Source organism: Mesoplodon bidens (genome assembly GCF_964165515.1).
Source record: "Mesoplodon bidens genome assembly, chromosome: 10".
Lineage (NCBI taxonomy): Eukaryota > Metazoa > Chordata > Mammalia > Artiodactyla > Ziphiidae > Mesoplodon > Mesoplodon bidens.
The window spans coordinates 48586157-48606766 of record NC_138172.1 but is presented as its reverse complement, the minus strand read 5'-3'; the positions used below and the strand labels follow the sequence as shown (position 1 = coordinate 48606766).

The 20610-nt window shown below is 44.6% G+C and overlaps 1 protein-coding gene across 1 annotated transcript in view; it reads left to right on the top strand.

Annotated features, from left to right (window-relative positions):
• Positions 1 to 10915, top strand: part of ITGA9 (integrin subunit alpha 9) — a 296584-nt gene extending 285669 nt beyond the window's left edge. Inside the window, exons 21-23 of the mRNA XM_081247512.1 lie at positions 2332 to 2421; positions 4525 to 4633; positions 9871 to 10915. Of these exons, the coding sequence (XP_081103638.1) occupies positions 2332 to 2421; positions 4525 to 4633; positions 9871 to 10122 (451 nt within the window). The 3' untranslated portion in view covers positions 10123 to 10915. The remainder of the gene's footprint in view (positions 1 to 2331; positions 2422 to 4524; positions 4634 to 9870) is intronic.
• The last annotated feature ends 9695 nt before the right edge of the window (positions 10916 to 20610 follow it).

The following is a 20610-nucleotide window of genomic DNA, read 5'->3' as shown; positions in this document are numbered from 1 at the left end:
GCTTAAATAATTAAATATCAGAATCTTCTAATTTCTTGAATCACAGATGTTTAGGAAGCTATGTTATCTATTAAACTTGCAGCAGAATAGTTCAGGCACCCATTTCTCTGCAGACTTTGGTGTAAATCTGGTCTTACTGTCCCAGAGGGCACCCACTTGATTCCCTACTGTGACGGAAAGATCCTTAAAGCTCCTTATCTTGAAAGCCACAGTTAAAATACCAATCGTCCTTTTCTTCCCATCACCACCCTTTGAAGATCTCTTGCCTACTTGTGGATTTAGGAGGATAGAAAGTTGAGACTAAACAGTTTCTCAAGAGCTCCTGTCTCAGCAGCCTGGCTCTGCAGACCATGGGAAGCATCCCAAGTCACGAGCTTGCAGAATAACTGGGGGCCTTTTGATGTTCAGCCTCTTTATCTCAACTTTGCAACTTCACTCAGTCTGGAGCAGTCACCCGATGACAGATGAGACTGTTGGTCCAGAGCTGCCAGCGGCCACAGGTGGCTGGACAAATGGCAGGGCACGGGGTGGTGCTTCCATCAGGAACCAATTACTCAGACCTGGTGGGATGCTGGGTGAGGGGAGGGAGCAGACCCGGACGTTGCCATCCTCCCATCCATTCAGGAGTCACCTCTGGTTTGCTCTGAGCAGTGATTGTACAGCTTTTATTGTCCCCCCTGGGAAAGGAAGGGCAAGGAAGTGAGGCCAGGTGGGCACCTGATCCTGCTGCTTCTGTAAACTGTGATGGATTCACCCCATATGCAGAAGACAGATGAGGAGTCAGGGGTCAGAGTCACAGAGCACCATTGTTTCAGAACAATAGGAGAGAGGAGGAGAGGGGATGTGAGCTATTGAAGTATGGTTGCATTCAGCACTCACTGGTGGGGAGAGGAAGGCAGTGGGGGCGGAGGGAGGGCAGGGAGCTGGCAGGAACTCTGCACAGGTTCAGGGAATGATGGGTGGGGAGTGGTCCGGATGAGCTGTGTCCAAACCTCAGCGGGTCTTGGGGACTCTTATGTTCCACCCCTGGAGGGTGAACTTAGCTTTCAACTGGGACCCTGTGTTCACTCTGTGTGGTAGAACCAAGTATAGGTGCTGGGTTCAGCACCATGTACCCAGTAGCCATGCTTTTTCCCAAGGTGGTTGCTTCCCTACAATAATGATCACAGTTCATATTTGAAATTTCATAAAGTAGTGAAGGGAAACTAGGTCTTCTCTCTCCTCCTTTTCCTCCTCCTCCTCCCTTCCTCTCCTCTTCCTTCTCCCCTCCCTCAATCCCCCAAATCTGGTATCAGGAGAAGGCATCACAGTGGAAAAGCACTGGTTTTGGAGACTGTCCTGGTTGCTGTGGGTGCTTGGGGCAAGTTACCTAATCTGTCTGAGCTGCTTCTTACCTGTCAGTGGTGGGTGAGCCCCTCCCTCTGGGGTTACTCTGAGGATCCAGCTCAGTCACGCTGAGGAGTGTGCCTGGCACATGGTAGCCCTCAACAGCATCAGCCCCCTTGTGCTCACCTTTCCAGAATGACCCTGCAAGACTCCCCATTCTGTGCTTCCTCACACTGAGGGGAAGGCCTGTATGTGAACCTGCTGGAGCCAGAATTCCATAACAGGAGCTCCCATGATATTTATCAGGACGGGGTTGGCCAGGACCTCTCTCCTGGCCTTGGTTGTCAGTGGATGATGGGTGATGCCTGTAGATGGGAAATAGATGCTAAAGTCCAGCAGACCCCTTCCCAGCTGCAGTGCCCTAACCTTGCTGGTCCATTACTCATGGAGCAAGCCTTGCAAAAGCAGCACACACTGTTGGTACCCACCCATAACCTCTCAGCACTCACCTCCACCACGCACGCACTGGACAGCTCCCAGCTCCCAGCACCTTGCCTCTCTGCCTGAGGCTTTTTCTGGCCACACACCCCCTCACCTGTGCACATAGGGTAGGTGCCAGGGATTTAATGCCCCCTCCCCGCCCCCCAGCAGGCCTCAGGAATCAGTGGATCAGCTTCCATGGCCTCAGTTAGGGAGACTGGGGTTGGTGCTCCACGCTGCCTCCCAGAATTCCCCGGCCAGACCAAGCCCAGCTGCTCACAGCCCTGACCTCCTGGATCATGTGCCCTGATTGCCTGCCTTCCTTCCTGTCTCCCTTCTCCACTCCCCACTCATGTCTTTGTGGGGGGAATACACCTGAGACCATAGGGCACTGGGATGCCATACAGGGACCAAAAACAGAGCTGATGGTAAAAAGGTGCAGAACAGAGACCTGTTGCAGGGAGGGGAGACGCCCTCCATGGGCGGGCTGTGCTGACCAGTGTCCCCTCCTCTCTCCCTGCACAGCGGCAACATGGAGCGCTTAGAGTCCCTGCACGACAACACCCTCACGCTGACGGTGCCGCTGATGCACGAGGTGGACACATCCATCACTGGGTGAGTAGCCGGGACACAGATCTGCCTGGAGTGGAACCCTGTACTTCTCTTATGTTTGCTTGTGTAGCCAGGAGCCAGCAGCCCTGCCACTGCTTCTGCCCAGCTTTGAAATGCAGGATGAAGCTTTAGCTGCAGTGACTCGTGTCCTCCTCCCTGATTTTCTCCTCTTTCCCAGCTACCCACCCACCTGGTAGGTAACCCAAGAAGTGTGATGACAAATATAAGCCCCATAATTTCTTTGAATATTCTGTACATCTTTCCATGCATCTCTTCCCAGTGCCCACCCCTCCAGAGTGTCATAGGATAGGAGGCAGCTTGATTCCTGGGATTAAAATCTTAGCCAAAGGCTCCTGGGCCAGAGGTTACGACCAGATGCATCCCAGTGCCCTGGCTGGCTCCCAGGAAACCTGGGCTGCTTTCTGATTAGCCTCGAGTCACCACTGACTTTGCGTGTTTCCGACCCTTCTGCAGAGCCAGCAGGCAGGACCGATCACAGCAGGCACACCATCTGCCTGGCTGAAGTCCTTGGCCACTCAATGCTGCTGGCATTGTTGGAAAGCAGGGCTGCAGGCAGGCACCCAAAACAACCCGGGGTGGTTTTCAGCCAAAACCCAGGCCTGGAAAAATGAGAAGTCAGTTCCTGTTTCCGGCTTCAGAAACAGAGCACATACTTCTTTGATAGTGGAAAAAGGATTTGCACAATTAGTTTAGATCAAATGAGGACCTGTTGAACCCTTGCCCCACAGGCAAGCTGAACTTTCTGGAGGTTCAAAGTTTCTCATTTTTCAGTTTTCAAGTGCTTCTGGGTCCCGGCCTTGGCTGGAAGTAGAAAAGTTAATGCGTTGCAGAAGAAACCATCCCTGCAAAGCTCCCCCACTCTGCTGGGTGTCAGGAATGAGTCTCCGGTGGGCGTTCCTGCCTCTTGGCGTTTTTCATCACGTTCTTTAGACATGAGGCATTGGTGGAATATATTTGCAAATTAACACAGATTTGCCTCTGTTCATGGCTCTATTTTTAACCCTGTAGTTTATTTACTTGTCTCCTCAGAGGCACAGTGAGAATATCCCCAGGACCAAGCCCCGTCCTTGGGGGATGAAAGAGAAAACCCAGGCTCACTTGATCCTGTTGTCCGGCCCTCAGAGACCTCGTTGTGAAGTGTTAACAGCACCCCCCACCCCCGCCAGCCCCCTCTCCCCCTGCTGACGAAGCCATCAGTTAAACAAACGAGTGAACTGCTGATACTTCCAGGAACATAAAACAGGGCTCATTTAAATGAACCAGCTCTTGCCATTGGGTGGTACTGGGAACTCACTGCATTTCCAAACTAATATACGTTATGTTGAAAATAGGTGAATTGCTATCCATTCAGACTTGGTACCAAAAATCTTACATTATTGTGTTTAGGCAAGTGAGGAGCTTCTAGAATCTCCTCTAGAATCCATTATTTGTCTGGGAATTTAATAAGTCTGGCTTTGTCTCATCTTGGGGTTTGTTTTTGCGGGCAACGTTGAAAGCATCACTACAGAATGAACCGGAATTCTTAATCACATCTTACGTAGCCACTGTTTGAAATCTGAAGAAAAAGGCTATCACTGAGAGGACTCAACTTTTAATACCTAATTCCTAGTAATTTTGGTAGTCAGAAAATCTTTATTTTTTTAAATGAATTTGTCACAGAGTGGGGCTTAAGATGCCAAATATATAATTCATTTAAATTGTCATAATCTTTTTCAATCCACAAAATGTTTTTCAAATGACAAAACAGAACATGCGTAATTCTATAATCCAGTTTAAAAAAAAACAAATCAAAGCTACCATCATTTTCCTTCTCATTTTAGAAATGTAATCCTGGTACATGTTTGTATACGTAGCTTATTGATTTCACCTAAGATGACAAGACATTACTGGAAATGTCTGTTTAGAAAGCATAGGTCTGGCTGTGTCCATTTACAGGAGAGGGAAGGAACGGTTCCAGAAGGGAAGCGTTTGGTGGAGGACACTCCGGGGAGCCAGGTTCTAGATTAAATAGGGACAGATGTTTGGGTTCTCAGGATAACAGTTACCCTGGGTTGGGATGACAGATTTCATGCTTTCCTCTTTCAGAATCATGTCTCCAACCTCCTTTGTGTACGGCGAGTCTGTGGATGCATCCAACTTCATTCAGCTGGAAGACCTGGAGTGTCATTTCCAGCCTCTCAACGTCACCCTTCAGGTATCCACCCTTGGAGACCTTCTCTGTCACTGGGGACCAATGGAAGGACCCAAGTGATGTGCCTTCTGTGTGTGTGTGTGTGTGTGTGTGTGTGTTTTCCATAATTACACACAGAATTAATCCCTTTGCTGTGTGGTACTCTGCTGTGTAGACCCCTCTGCTCTTCAGTATTTGGAGAGAGAGCTGCATGAATGCTCTGAAAGCTGAGGCCAGGTCAGCATCCCTGCCCAAATGGCCCCAAAGGACCCCTTTCAGTTCTCCATCATTCTTCACATTGTGGACAGGGCAGCCTCAAGGATTTGCCATGTCCCCTTAATCCTGGACTTCTCCACACTAACTCAGCCAGGAGCCCGCTCCTCCCACAGAGGGACAGCCTTTCAGAAGTGGGGTTTTACAAGAGCAAAGCAGTGTGAGCGATGGGAACTCCCCCAGGGGAAACATGCTGCTCTCCCAAAGAACAGGGCTGGCTCTTCCATCACATAAGCACTGTGTCCAGCAGGTCCACTCGGTGTGGACTGTGGACACCGTGAAGGACAGCATCCTTCTGGAGGCCAGGGGTGGGCACAATTTTTTTGCAAAGGGCCAGAAGATAAGTATTTAGGCTTCGCGGGCCAGCAGCTATGCAACTCTGCTCCTGTAGCATGGAAGCAACCATAGGCCATGCACAAACGAAACTGTAGCTGTGGGCACTGACATTTGAATTTCATATCCTTTTCACATATCATGACATGTTCATCTTCTTTTGATTTTTTTTTCCCAACCATTTAAAAATACAAAACCATATTAGCTAGCAGGCTGTACAAAAGCAGGTGGCGGGCCAGATCTGGTGTACAGGCCATCATTTGCTGAGCCCTGCTCTAAGTACAGACCCTTCAGGCCAGTGCTGTTCAACAGGAGGGTCTTTGAACATAAAGTTAGAGGGACAGAGCATCGTCCAGGCATCCTCCTCGATGGACAAATGCGGGAAATGTAGGCCCAGGGAGTAGAGGACATGCTGCAGGGCACAGAGCTGGGAGCAGCCGGGCTGGGGCCAGGACTGGGCGGGCATTGCCTGGACACCCCTGTGTAGCTCAGCACCTGCCAGGAGCTGGGGATGAAGTGATGAAGACAGTGTGCCGTAATCCACATCCCACATCTCTCCAGCTCTAGCTCCTGAAACCCTCCCCTGCCTCACCTCCATCCTTCCCCACGTAGAAGATGGTTTCCTGGTCTGGCATCTGCTGCTATGACCAAATCATTATTTGTTTTTTCCCTGTGGCCACTCCTGGGTGGACCAAGGGGATGACAAATAAAGATGGGGTGAGGGTCCAGAGAGGGAGGCAGTAAAATATTTGTGGTCTCTCACAAACAATGGTCTTCCTTTCTCCAAAGCATTCTCCCAGGCAAGAGGCCTCCAAAGCCATGATGGATAGCACACATCCCAGCTCAGAGAGGAGGCGCCTGCCGGCCAGCTAAACCCCAGCTATCACACTCTATGTTTGATTTACAGGAAAAAAGGGAAAGATGAGGTTAGCCTTGCTTTTGAGACCTTAGAGTGATTGCTGGGAATAGGGCCTCAGTGGTTCTGAATTGCTTCTCAGAATTAGTTTCCTTTTCTCCATTGCTTTTTTGTAATTGGATAGAAAACAGATGAAGGCCAGATGGAGTTATTTCACTTTACTTAAAATCATTTTAATTACTTACAAATTAGGTAAGTTTAGTTACTTAAACTGAACTTTTGGAGGTGTCTTACAATAAAATATACAGTCAAAAACATTATTGAGAGGGGTTCAAATGACACACATCATGTAATGAAAAGGGTATATGCAGAAATTAACACAACACTGTAAAGTAACTATACTTAAGTAAACTAAATTTTTTTTTAAAAAGAGGGTATAGATGTTGAAAGGCAAAAAAGAATAACAGTTATACAAAAACATATTCAAAAGATATACAAAATGTTCTTTTCCCCCTCTTTAAAAAAAGAAAGAAAGAAATCTTAGGGCATGTGGTTACATCATGTTTTTCTGAACACATTTTTGCAGGGAGCTTAAAGTTTCGTATTCAGGTAAAGAGCTTTCTTCTTGTATCCTGACGTAGATACAGGCTAGGGAATAGGGGCGCCAGAAATGAGTGATTGGCATGACCCTTAGATTCTCCTCGTGATTATCAGTTGCCTGAGGAAGTACATAGCATTCCGTTCAGGATTAAGAAAGTTGGCTGGGTCTGAAAGATAGATAGTGTGTGTCATTGATTGGAAGGAAATCCTCTTGTGTTAGCAAAGCTGACAGTTTCCTTGAGAATTCTCTGATGACTAATTTTCTGGTATAACTGTCATTATTCTGACGATCCTGCAGGAAAGCCACTGACCAGGTTGATGGTGATAGTGACCCCCAGAAAAAGGTAGAGATAGTGGGGGAGAATGGGGTCAGGGATATGGATAAAATTCTATGTTTCCTTATTCTGGCAACATCCTTCCTGAAGAAAAGCACAAGTCCTTCCACATAAAGATATTTTTTCTGTGTCTTTTCAAAGCTAATATTCAACAAGCTGCGTCATTGTTTAAAGACTCCACTGCAAATGCTGATGGGAGAAAGGCAGAGATATTAGTCTTGGACCTGGTTTCAAAGTTTCATCAGAGTTTTCTTAACAGAGATGTAATAATTTGTTGACCATTGATAGTTGGCTGTGTTTTTTTTTTTTTTGCATCATCAGTTATTTCCCTCACCTGAAAAATGATGAAAAATAATACAGATGTTACACAAGAACATTTGCAGAGAGTCAGACATTAAGACATTTGTTTAAAATAAATAAATAAATAAGGTAATATAAGCTCTCCCATCCATCTGGTTTTGATGGATGAAATCATGCAAAACAAAATCATCATCTTCTTTTCTTCCCCCCACTTGTGCTTTAATTGGGATTTCCCAGACAGGTCAATAGGTTTCTCTTCAATTCTGTGCTCTCATGTTTCACTTCAAATTAGCTATTTCCATCATGGTTGGAAATTCCTTCCTTTTCTTGTGCCTTAGGGTTGTTGTTATGGGTGAATTGTGTTCTTGCTGAATTAAGAGTTGCCAACAACTGCTCATCCACTCAACCGTTTTTTGTGTCTGTTCTCTGAAGCAGAACTCACTATTGCAAAAAACGAAGACATGCTTTTCTAGGGAAGAGCTTGCTGGAGCTAGATCCTGATGCGTTCTGCCAAGTGTGAAGACCCGGTGACTTGTCCAGCCTGTCTCCTGGCTCTGCCCTTCTGACCTCAGCTTTAGAGATGCCCTGAATCCCTGAATTCTCTCTCTAGCCCCCAGGCCACCAAGCAGTGTTTCATTTCTTCCTCTCTCTTGCTCCTACCCATCTTTTTTTTTTTAATAATATCTCATATACATTATTGATACTATGTATAAAATAGACAATTGATGGGAACCTACTGTATAGCACAGGGAACTCTACCTAATGCACTGTGGTAACCTAAATGGGCGGGAAGTCCAAAAGGGAGGGGTCATCTGTATGTGTATGGCTGATTCATTTTGTTGTGCAGCGGAGGCTAAGACAACATTGTAAAGCAACCATACTCCAATAAAAATTAATTTTAAAAAATAACATCTTTGAGACACACACCTTAGAGTTTACCTGTTTAAAGTGCGCAGTGCAATGACTTTTTCCACAATTCTGTTTATACAGAATTGTGCAGCTGTCACCATAATCTAATTTTAGAACATTTTCATCACCCAAAAAGAAACTCCATACCCATTAGCAGTCATTCCTCATATTAGTCTCCTATTGCTGCTGTAACAAATTACTGTGAACTTGATGCCAAATTTATTATCTTACAGTTCTGGAGGACAGAAGTCTGAAAAGGTTCCACTGGGCTAAAAGCAAGGTGTCAGCAGGGCTGCGTTCCTTTCTGGAGGTTCTAGGGAAGAACCTGTTTTCTTACCTTTTCCAAGTTCTAGAGGCTGCTGCATTCTTTGGCTCATGGTCCCCTTCATCTTCAAAGCCAACAATGGCCAGTTGGATCTCTTTCACAATGCATCTCCGTGATTCTGACTCTGTCTCCCACTTCCCTATATAAGGACCCTTGCCATTACATTGCACCCACCTGGATAATCCAAGATCATCTCTCGATTTTAAAGTCAGCTGACTAGCAACCTGAAATCCCCCTTGCCATGTAATATAGTCAGTTTCCACGGATTAGGACATGGACATCTTTGGGAAGCCATTCTTCTGCCTGCCACACTCCTCATTCCCCCTTCCTCCCAGCCCTAGGCAACCACTAATCTACTTTCTATCTCTACACATCTGCCCATCTCTTTTACTCTCCTTCATCTTCCATTTCTTCCTTCAGTTTCATGTTCAGCCTTTGCTCCATCTCCTTTCCTGTATCGGTCTTTCTGTGGCCGCCATCTTTTCTCTCATTTCTCAGGAGATAATGGGCTGCTGGAAACAGAAAATAAGGAGGACTGTGGTGGGAATGAGAGGGGTAAAGTTTACAGGACCAAATGCTGGGACAGAAAAGAGGTGCACAGGTGTCATCAAACAGTATTAGCAAGTGATAAGCTGTAAGTTATGGAGAAATCAAACCAGCTAGATAGTATAGTAAAAACAGCCCTTTCTGTAAGTTAGGTCATTTGGTTTGGGGACAACCCACTTTTTCTTTGAGGGTCTCAGTTACCTCAAACTGTAAAAGGAAAGGCGTTGGACCAGATAAGTGGTTCTCAAAGTATGTTTCCTGGGCCAGCAACATCAGCATCTCCTGGGAACTCATTAGAGATGCAAATCCTTTAGCCTCTACCCACCCCCTCCCAACCAGACCTACAACCTCAGAAACTCTGGACATGACCTTGCCCCAATCTATGTTTTGACAAGCCCATCTGGTGGTTCTGATATGTGTTAAAGTTTGAGAAATACTGGTCTAGATTATTTCTGAATCCCCACCAAGTGTAATAGTCTATGAGTAAATTTCCAGGTGTGTAAAAAGAAATATAATTTTTAGCTGGAAGAATACAAGAAAATGCTAAAGGGAAAGAAGGTAATTTGAAGGTTTGGTGATGTTAAATGCATATTCAAAAAATTTATATTTCATTGAAATCTCTCATCATTTGATATTTCACTTCACTTCAAGTCATGACCTTCTGTATCCTAAACCGTAGTATCTCTGTGTATCATTTCAAAGGATTTTAGAGTATATATTGCAGGACATGAAATGAAGATCTCTATTTCTATTAAAACTTGCTGTGTGTGTCTCACACCCACAGGTCTATAACACTGGGCCAAGCACCCTTCCTGGGTCATCTGTCAGCATCTCTTTCCCCAGTCGCCTGTCACCTGGAGGAGCTGAGATGTTTCATGTGCAGGAGATGGTGGTGAGTTCTCATTTGTTTTCACACTTGCTTTCAGGCTCAAGCCAGCCCGTTCACATTTTGTATTCCACCCAAGAGCCCAGAAAGGTTAGCTCATTCTACCTTTGGAAACATACCTGGAGAAGCCAGGAGACCTGCAACACCTGAATTTCTACATTGAGACAGCTTGGGTCATGCCATGAGAAGACCTCTTTGGGGATGGGCAAGCATCAGTTATGAACCTGACTTCTGGGATGGACTTTACTAGCTCTGGGAACCGCCAGCAACTGTCTGTAGTCTTGTGTGTATCTGAATGTGTTTTTCTAAGGGAAGATCCCCAGCACTCATAAAGATTCTCATAGGGCCACTGATGCCTAGAGGGTGAAGGATTCGTTCATAAGACAGAAGTGTAGGTTGAAACTCAAGTTCACGTGCAGAATATGCCATTCAACTTGATCCTAAGTCGGCTGTAGATGATTTTCTCTCAACTAGGATATGATTGTTCCGCCCACCTCCTTGGCTTCTAGGATATCACATTCCCTTGGCTTCTCCTTTGTCACTGGTTTTCTCCTCATCTCCCCAACTTCTACAGGGCCCAGGGTCTCTTTTTTACCATCCTTAATCTTAGAGATCTCCCCCAGACTCATGGCTTTATATTCAGTCTGTGCTTATGACACCAGATGTTTCTCTCTCTAGCCCAGATCTCTCCCATGAATCCCAGACTCTGACAGTTAACTACCTTCAGGCCATCTCTACCTGGATGCCTAACAGGAATCTCAGTCTTCTGCACAGCTGAACTCTCAACAGTACCCCTCCAAAACTGCTTCCCCCCATGACCTTCTGCATCTCAGCAAACAGCTTCTATGTCCTTCCAATTGCTTGAGTCACCCTTGACACCTTTTCCCCACAGTTCACATCTGATCTGTCAGAAAATCTGATGTCTCTGCCCTCTCAACAAATCAGAATGTTACCACTTTTGACCTTTCTACTGCCAGCACCCTGGCCCAAGGCACTGTTATCTGTCATCTGGGTTATTGCAGTGGCCCCCTCACTCGGGTCCCTATTCCTGCCTTGGCACCCCTGCCATCTGTTCTTGCCCCAGCGGCAGAGCCAGCCTTCCAGAATCTAAGTCAGGTCATGCCATCCTCTGCTCAAAACCCTCCAGTGGCTCACTTACCCCGCAGATTCTTCCAGCACCTCAGCCAGCCTCACAGCCTGTCTCTTGCCCCTCTCTGACCTCTCCTCCTCCTCCTCCTCTTCGCCACTCTCTCTACCGCAGTCATCCTGCCTCCTTGCTGGCCCTAGAACATGGCAGATACTCTCCCACCTCCTGAATTTTGCACTGGATCTTCCCTCTACCCAGCACTCCCTCCCCCAGAGAGCCATGTGACCTCTGCCCTCACATTCTCCCAGTGCTTACTCAGATATCACCTCCTCAGAGAGGCCCTCCCTGACCAGCCTTTGTCCCAGCACCCCTCACCCCCTTTTCCTGCTTGTATTTCACCATCACCCTCATCACCAGCTGACATACCATGTATTTCCCTATTTGACCAGATTATCTGCCTCCTCCTGGCTCCGTACAATATAAGGACGGGGATTTCTGTCTGCTCACTGCTGTATTTCCAGGGCCTACTATATGCAATGCTTGGCATATATTATATGCTCAATCAATATTTGATATTGGATTGAAAGAAAAAACTCACAGTATAAAACAAAAGAAAGAGTCGTTTACTCTTTCTACATGAATTCAGGAAAAGTTTCATGCTGATAAAAATCGCCTCATTGTGCCTGAGAGTCTGGAGTGACTGGGCGTGAGGGTGACCCCTCCTGGGAGGGAGGGTGCGTGATGGTTGAGAAAGTCACTACATAAGGAGAGGGAGTGTGGTCCACATTGAGGGCACCACTGAATTGTTCCTTTTGCACGGACACGTGAGGGACAGCTAGCCAGACAAAGGGACAGTCTCTCCATGGATAGCTTGAAAATAAGGGCAGCAAGACCCATGGCATGTGACACATCTGAGCCCACGGGAGGCTCAGAAAGCTTCATGTGATGGTGATGATGGTTTCCCGCATTGCTGTCTTCTTGGTTCACGTGGGCTGAAACCCTGGACCACGGGAAATGTTGAACGCGGAACACGTGCCCCTCCTGGCTTGCCTGCTTGGCCATCCCCACCGCTCATGGTATTCCATTCCTGCTCCACAAAGTGCCCGTGCCTGGGTGCTCTGCTGAAACAGCGGTAGAAAAGCCCCCGGCATTCTGCACCTGCAGCTACCACGGTTTGAGCTTAGTGTGAGGTTCCTCCCACCCACGTGCTCCCATTTGCCTCCTTACATAATGTTCATCTCACCAGCCACTCTACCTTGTCCCCACAGCTAGGGATGCTATCCTCACAGAGCATGTTCTATGAGCCGTTCACATAAACATCTATAGTGTTGTAGAAAAAAATGCTCCCCCATGGACAAAATTATTTATTGAGCAAAATAGGAAATGTAAGTCACTCAGATTCTGAAAGTATCTCAGCACCAAGTCCACCCCCTTTTCTCTTTACTGATCATCAGACCGAGCAGGAGCCACTCGAAAGGACTTTGGGACGTGTTTATAAATAGCTGGCTTGGCGGGAAGGCATGAGAAGTGGTTTTTCTGACGATTTGCAGAACTGCCTGACTGATCATCCAGCTGAGTGGACTCTTGAAAACCCAAGTGCTGTGAGCTGCCTGCATTCCGTTCTCTGAGTTCTCAGAAGCAGACCCTTTGGATTTTCAATACGGTACTGAGAATTTTCAAAAGTATGTAACAGAATTCTCAAGGACGGCCAAGCCTTTGCTTGGATACACCAGCCTGTGTTGAGGCCCTTGGCGTTTGTGTGGTATGGAAAATCAAGCTCACTGGCAAATTCTCACTAAGCAAGTAGTTAAGCACTGTGTTCTCATGGACAGTCATCACTGGAGACCAGAGTGATGATGAGACTAGAAACGTAAAGGCCAGTGCATAATGGATGCAGTGATGAGGCAAGAGTCCCAGGTACTGTTTCAGAGGCTGGTGGGCAGCACACCCTCTACCCTAAAGCCCAAAGGGCTGAGAGCAAGGGCATCCTGCAGCTCAGCCAGGTTCCCAGCCTCGGCCCCTCCCTTGCTCAGCAGCGCCCGAGAATGCCTACTGGGGCAGGTCATACAGCTCGCGACGTCCTCCACTCTGGCCTTTTGGGACTTTGAATAGAGTGGGGCTCTTGTTCTGGGCATTTGGGTGGTTTGGTGCAAGTCAGACTCACTTATTAGGAGAAACCAGTACTCCTTCCTTGTATTACACTAGGAGGGGCCCCTAAGGCCTGGTGGCATCCCCCCATACCGCACCCTCAGCCACCACCAACCCCTAGTCTTGGACAGGCCTCTGGGCAGCCAGGAGCCAGCTACCTCCTCAGCCAGCTGAAGCCCAGGAGCAGAGAGCAGGCATTGAGAGAGGACGTATCTGCCATCCCTCCCCACACACCACGGGACCCTCAGATTGTTTCTCTCCCTTCAGCAGTGCCCGTGGTATCCATCATCTATATAGATTGCTGAGGGTGGGCGTGCTGGCTGACCCCACGGGTCTGAGCTATCACTCCACCTAAGGCCCCGACTCTGCAACACAGTTTTCTAACTGTTGGTTCAGAATTCATTCAGAAGTGTCTGGGGCTGCAGCCAGGGTCCCTGGACAGGACACGCCTGCCTCTACGTTTCACCAGAGAGTCTTTTGTTCTTCCAAAGTGTTTTTTGAGGTCAAGCTGCCTGTGAGTGGAGAGTGCCTTTGCTCACGTGGGAGAGATTAGTATAGGAAGCCTAGTGCAGTGGGACTCCTTTCTGTGTCCACCCAGCTGAGGTTCCTGATCTCCTTCCCTCAGAGCAAGTGTTCCTAGCCCCACCACCCTGCTTGTGTTTTATTTAGAAACAGCCTTGGTGGTGGCCTGAGGAACGACCTGCAGTTTCCATTGCCTGCCACCCACTGGGATTGTGCCGAGTCCTGTGGGGACGCTCGACTCCCCACAGCACAGCCAAAGCATGGGCAGGCCACCACGACCCTAGAGACCATCAGGAGGCCTAGTGGGGAGGACCGTGAAAATAACAGAGAGAGTGAGAGAGGGGAAGAATGACAGACTTCTCCGGCCCATCTAAAATAAGAATCATCACAGGGACTTCCCTGGCGGGTCAGTGGTTAAGACTCCGCACTTCCACTGCAGGGTGCCCGAGTTCGATCCCTGGTTGGGGAGCTAAGATCCCACATGCCCCGCGGTGTGGCCGAAAAATAAATAAATAAAATAAAGATGAATAACTAAAAGTTATAGCAGAGTAGACATTTCCCCTAGAGGTACAGTGCATGTTGATAGTTGAAGTGAATGAATTAAATAAAACGAATTAAATAAAAATCATCACAAGTGCTAGATCATCCCTGATTTATTCTTTAGACACTAGCAGAGAAAGCACCAATGATGATGTTCCAGGCTCTACTAAGAGGAATAAATCACGCAACACTGGCAGAAGTTCAGTCTAGCAGGAGGCAGATCTGTGAAATGTAATTGCAGTGCCATATACCAAATGCAGTCATGGAGGCACGCCCAGACCCAGGGATGTACAGAGGTATGGACCCCACCCTGGGGAGGGGCCAGCAAATGCTTCACAAAGCAGGCTTTTGGAGTCAGGGCTTAGGGGATGTGTAGATGTTCACCAGGAGAACACATGATGAGAACATTCCAGACAGAGGGAGTGGTCAGCGTGTGTAGGAGTACAGTGGAGACCCTACCTGGTTCTCCGTTCTCTCTGCCCACCTCTTATACATACAGGCAAAGGTGACTGTTCTCTACGCCTTCTGCAGGGCGTACAGCAGATGGATTTCTTGGCAGTGTGACAAGGGAGTGCTAAACCACTGTCATTTCCCGTGACAGTTGGTGAGGTTCTGGGGTGCATCATTCCTTCTGAGGTGCATCATCTGTTTGCTCATGGACCCGCACCTTCATTTCTCTTGACTTAGGATTGGGGAAGGCCAGGCGCCCTGCTCCCCCAGGCTAAGCACACGTCGTGGACATTGCCGGCAAATGATCAGGCTGCTGCAGGGGAGAGTGGCTTCTGTGGGCCTGACTACCCGTGTGAGACAAGCCATAGGCACTTGCTCCTGAGAGAAGGTTCCTGTTTGGATTGAGGATACAGCTTCTCTCACACAGCTTGATAGGAACCTGCCTGGAAAATGTAACGACCTCACTTTGTTGTGGGCCTGCTGCAGAGATGGGCCTTTTAGCAGAGCCCCTGAGCACAGGCCTAAGAGGGGGCCAAGGTAGCACATATGTCACAAGCTTTATGGCTCATGAAGGCAAGACCTTTTGAACTTGGGTGGGATCCTGCTCCAAACTTAAGTTTACTCACAGGGGATGAAGGTTCAGGGGAAGGGATGGGAGGTCATCTCAGGACTCAAGCTTCAGGTGTTGACACTGAAAACCTGTCTGTGAGCAACTTTCTAACACTGGAGAAGGAGGCTTAGGGGTTTGGCTTCTAATAATATGCAGGAAGAAAAGAAGTCATAAATGACTTACAGAGAGCAAAGGGCTGGAACTTTATTCCAGGTGAAAGTCCTGGGTCTTTCAAAAAACTCTAAAAGTAATCTAGAAGAAACATGAAATAAATACCATACCCTTCTTTCTTCCTTCTGCAAAACTATCTGAAAAGGCTTACCTCTCTGGTTTGTTCTGTCCCTACTATTGGGCAGTGATTCTAAAGAACTGACATGATTTCCAGGAAGTAAAATTGGGTGGGAATGAGGGATAATATTCCAAGGAGACACATCAATAACTTTGCCATAGGGTACCATTAGGATATTGATATCAATATAATATCATTACCAGTATTCATTAGAATATCCAAGTTGGTGGCAAGACTTATATCTTAGTAAATTATAACCTCCCCCCTCCCCCCCGCCAGTGCATGTGCACCAGACAGGGCTGCCCATGATCTAATTTCTGCCAAAATGAGTCAGTTGATACTGGAACCTTAATTAATTTGTGATGAGGATCTCCATATCCCTATGAAGAAAAGATGTACCTGATATATCAGTGACTACACAGTAGCTTAAACTTAGAAATGGAGGACTGAATTGTTTTCCCCAAGGATGATCTGAGGAAGACAGATCTGCTTAATGAAAGTGGTGTTAGGACCATCAAATCGATCACATTTGATCAAAGGCTAAAGAGTGAAAAAATTTCTCCTGAATAACTGACAAAAAATGAATACCACTTAGTGCTGTCCTGAGGCTTTAGTGGCTTTTTTTTTATATGCTGTTAAATTTAATCCACACAGCAGCTCCATAAGGTAAGGCCATTATCCCAAGTTAAGGGACCAGGACTCAAAGACTTGCCCAACATCACACAGCTGGTAAGTAATAGAGCTGGGTTTGTAGTCAGATCTGTCTGACTCCAAAGCACAGGTACTTTCCCCTGTACTACTGTGCACACCCTTCCTGGGCGCACTGCCCACTCCCCAGTCACCAGAGGCAGACTCAGTCAACAGAACAGACAGAAGATGAGCAGACCATCAGGAATCATCCACTTAATGAGGAGCATCTACCCCAGGACAGCGAGGCACCAACTGCTATCAAAAGAATAACTAACACCAGAGTGTATATTAATGAGGCAAACAGAAGAAGATTTTAGAATGAACAAGACTGATGTCTTCAGAGAGATGCAAAAAGACAGTATTCCCATGAAATAGAATAAACAAGAGTTTTGTAAATTTAAAATTTTGATCATTCAAATAAAAACCTTAGTATATGAGCTGTGTAGTAGAATGGATATAAAAGAATAAAGTAGTGGACTGGAAACTTGAGGGATTTCTCAAGAATGTAGTACAAAAGGACCCAAAAAAGGCCAGTTAAACTTTTAACAATCTGGAATGAAGATCCAAATGCTCTCAATATAAGAGTTAGGAGGCTGGCAAGATGGAAGTAAAAGCAAGCCAAGATTCTTGTCTTGTTTGGGGGAAAAGTTTGTGTACCAATTAACTCAAGGCTTTGATAAAAATAAAGTTTAAACATGCAAAAATTCTAATGGCAACTTAGAAGAATAAAATTAATGTAGGACATCCAAACCACTAAGAATAAGAAGCACTTAAAAAGAAAGAACTCATGAAGAAGCAGGTGAAGGAGAAAAAAAATATTTACATGTATTTATATATATGAGATGTCAAGAATAAATCCAAATATATCAATAATCAGAATAACTGAGAATGAATTAAATGCCTTAGTGAAAGGCAGACTTTCAGGTGGGGTTTTTTTTGACCCAGGCATAAATTACTTGTAAGAGACACACCTTTAAAAATGACCCATAATGTAAGGCATTCAAAAAAAGATAAGGCAAATTCTAACAAAAAGAAAACAGGCATAAGAATATTAATAACAAACAAAATAGAATTGAAACAAAAAAATTGTTAAACAGGGCCAAAAAATGTATTTCAGAATGATTAAAGATACAATCCAATGATAATTTGTAATATAAATGAATTTTTATATAACCAATCACATAGCTATAAAAAACATATAAAGTAATACCTGACAGAAAAACAAGGAGAAATTTATACATTCACAGTTACTGCAGGAAAATTTAATACACTTTCCTCAAAAATCATGAGTATTTGAATAATGCAGCTAACAATTGTGATCTCTTAGAGAGAGAAAGACCAAAATGAGTCAGAATGTCTGGGTTTCATTAGTACTTGCCTGCTTACCAGCTTTTGGTAACCTTGAGGAAGTCACCTAAATTCTCCAAGCTTATTTTCCTCTTCTGTGAAATGGGCTATCTACTTCACATGGTGAGGATAGAAGAAGTTAATGTATATGGAGCAATTAGTAGAGTTCCTAGTACGTAAATAAGGGAATGCACATTCTTTTCAAACATATGTGAACATTCACAAATTACCCACGTATTGCACCACAAAAGCAAATCCCAATAGAATTTCAAAAGTCAAAGTAATACAAGCCACATTCTCAGACCACAATGCAATAAACTTGGAAGTTGACAACAAAAGTTTAGCCAAACAACCAACCAAAAACAGAACTACTTGGGAATTTTTAAACACCATCTTAATTTACTTTTTAGATAAAAAAGAAATCAAAGAGGAAGGGATAAACAAATTAGAAATGAAAGAGAGTGAAAGCTTGTTCATATCAAAACTAATGGTTGTAGACAAAACCCACACAGAAGAAAATGTCACTACTCATATACAGAAAACAGGAAAGACTGAAAATAAGGGACCTAAATTGACAACAAGAGCTAGTAAAAGGACAATAAAATAAATTTTTATTGTAAGAAGTGAAGTGAAGATATCATTGAAGATAAAGCAAAAGTCGTGAAATGGAAAAAAATCAAAAGTATTCTACATCAAAAAAACTAAAAACGGGGGCTTTTTTTGGTCCGGTAAAATAGATGAACCTACAGCAAATTTGATCAGGAAATGAAAAAAAGTGGTAATGCCAAAAAACAACCCTGGAAATGATCAAAGAACTACACTCACATGGAGAAGATTTTTAAATTATAAGATATTATAAGATATTATTTTCACAATATAATGCCCACAAATATAAAAGCCTAAAAGAAGTGTTATGAGGTAAAAAATCCAACTAGACTAATTACCTCAGGAAAAAATATGAGTAGTATACAGACATCAAATTATAATGCTGTACACCTGAAACTTATTTAATTAAAGAAAAATGAAGTGTAGTCAAAGACTTGCACCTTAAAAAAGCACGAGACCCAGATAGCTATTTAGGTAAGCTCTACCAAGCTTTCAAGGAACAGATAATTTCTGTGTTATGTTCAAGAGAGTAGAAAAAGATGAACAGCTCATTCTAGGATACTAACATAACCATGATTCCAAAACTAGAAATGCAGAATGGGCAGTAACACAAAAAAGGAAACTGCAGGCCAACTCACTTTGAAAACAGATACAAAAATTCTAAATAAATGTTTGCAAATCGATTCCTTTTAGAAGAATCTATCCTGAGTAAAGAAGGATGTAATCCAGGAATGCTAGGTTGATTCTCCATAAAGAAATTGATTAACATTATTCACTCTATTAATAGTTAAGGGATGAAAGATGATATAACCAGGTGATTGTCTTGATGAGGGCTTCTAAAAAGTCAAAAATTAAATTTAACATCCACTTATTTTTTTTTTTTTAACTTCTAGTAAGGAAGGCATGGAAGGGAACTTCCTCAGCTTGACAAAGATCCCCTATCAGAACCTATAGAAAACTCCAACCTGGTGCTGGAACATTAGGAGCTGTTCCACCTGTGGAGTGGAGGCATGAGTTCCTGCTTTTGTCTCTCCAGTTTAGCAGTGTTGGATGTCATAGGAATAAAAAGAAATGAATAACCTTTATTGTCAAGAAAGAAACCAAAGTATCCCTATTGCAAACAACGTTATTGTCTCCCTAGAAAATCCAAGGGAATCAATTGACTCAATATGAGGCTTTGTGAATGCCGCAAGTAAAAGCTTAGGCACACTTATAAACTGCCTGACCTTTGAATGCATTCCCCAAGCCACACACAGGTCCATCGGCTAAGGGTGGAAGCCTTACTGGATCAAGGTATTTCTGTGCAACCTCTGACCAAACATTGACTGATCATTAAGCTATACTGATCCAGGACAACCTCTAGGAAACCAGGTTTAAAAATAAAAACAAGTGTAGAAAAAATTAATGAGCAGAGACATCAGAGGCTACACACTTCATGAGAAACAGGCTCCACAGAATAGTCCTTGCAAGTCAGTAAACAAACAAGCAAAACCAAAAAAGAACTGAAAGAAAAGAGAATACAGCCATCCCTCAGTATCTGTGGAGCATGGATTCCAGGACTGCCCTATGGATACCAAACTCCATGGATGCTCAAGTCCCTTATATAAAATGGCATAGTGTTTGCATATAACCTACACACTTCCTACCATATTCTTTAAATAATCTCTAGGTTATTTATAATAACTAATACAAAGTAAATGCTATGTAATAAATGGTTGTAAATACAATGTAAATGCTACATAAATAGTTGCTGGAAGGCAACAAATTCAAGCTTTGCTTTTTGGAACTTTCTGGAATTTTTTTCCCCAAATATTTTCGACCTGTGGTTGATTGGATCCACAGATGCAGAACCTGTGGGTAAGAAGGGTCAACTGTAAAGAAAAACAAGTAAAACCTCAGAGACCTGGGGACACCATAAAGCATAACAAAATACACATATTTAGAGTTCCAGAGGAGAGGATAGAGAGGAGGGAGCAGAAGAAATATCTGATGAAATAACCACCCCAAACAATAGAGGTATATAAACTCCTTCACAATAAATGAAGAAAATTGTCTCTCCATTTGGGAAGAAATTACGGAAAACCTGTACCTCACTTAGAAAAAAAATAGATGGATGAAAAAGTTATATGTAAAGAAGAAGAAGTATTAGTAGAAAGTGCTGAATATTTTCATAATCTTTAGATGGGAAAGCTCTTCTTCATAAGCAAGTCATAAATTCTAGAACCCATAAGAGAGGGCTGACAAATTTAAATCTATACAATTACCAAAATCTTGTGTGATCAAAATACATCATAAACAAAACTAAAAGATATTTGGGAGAATATACTGGCAACATAGTTCACAGACAAA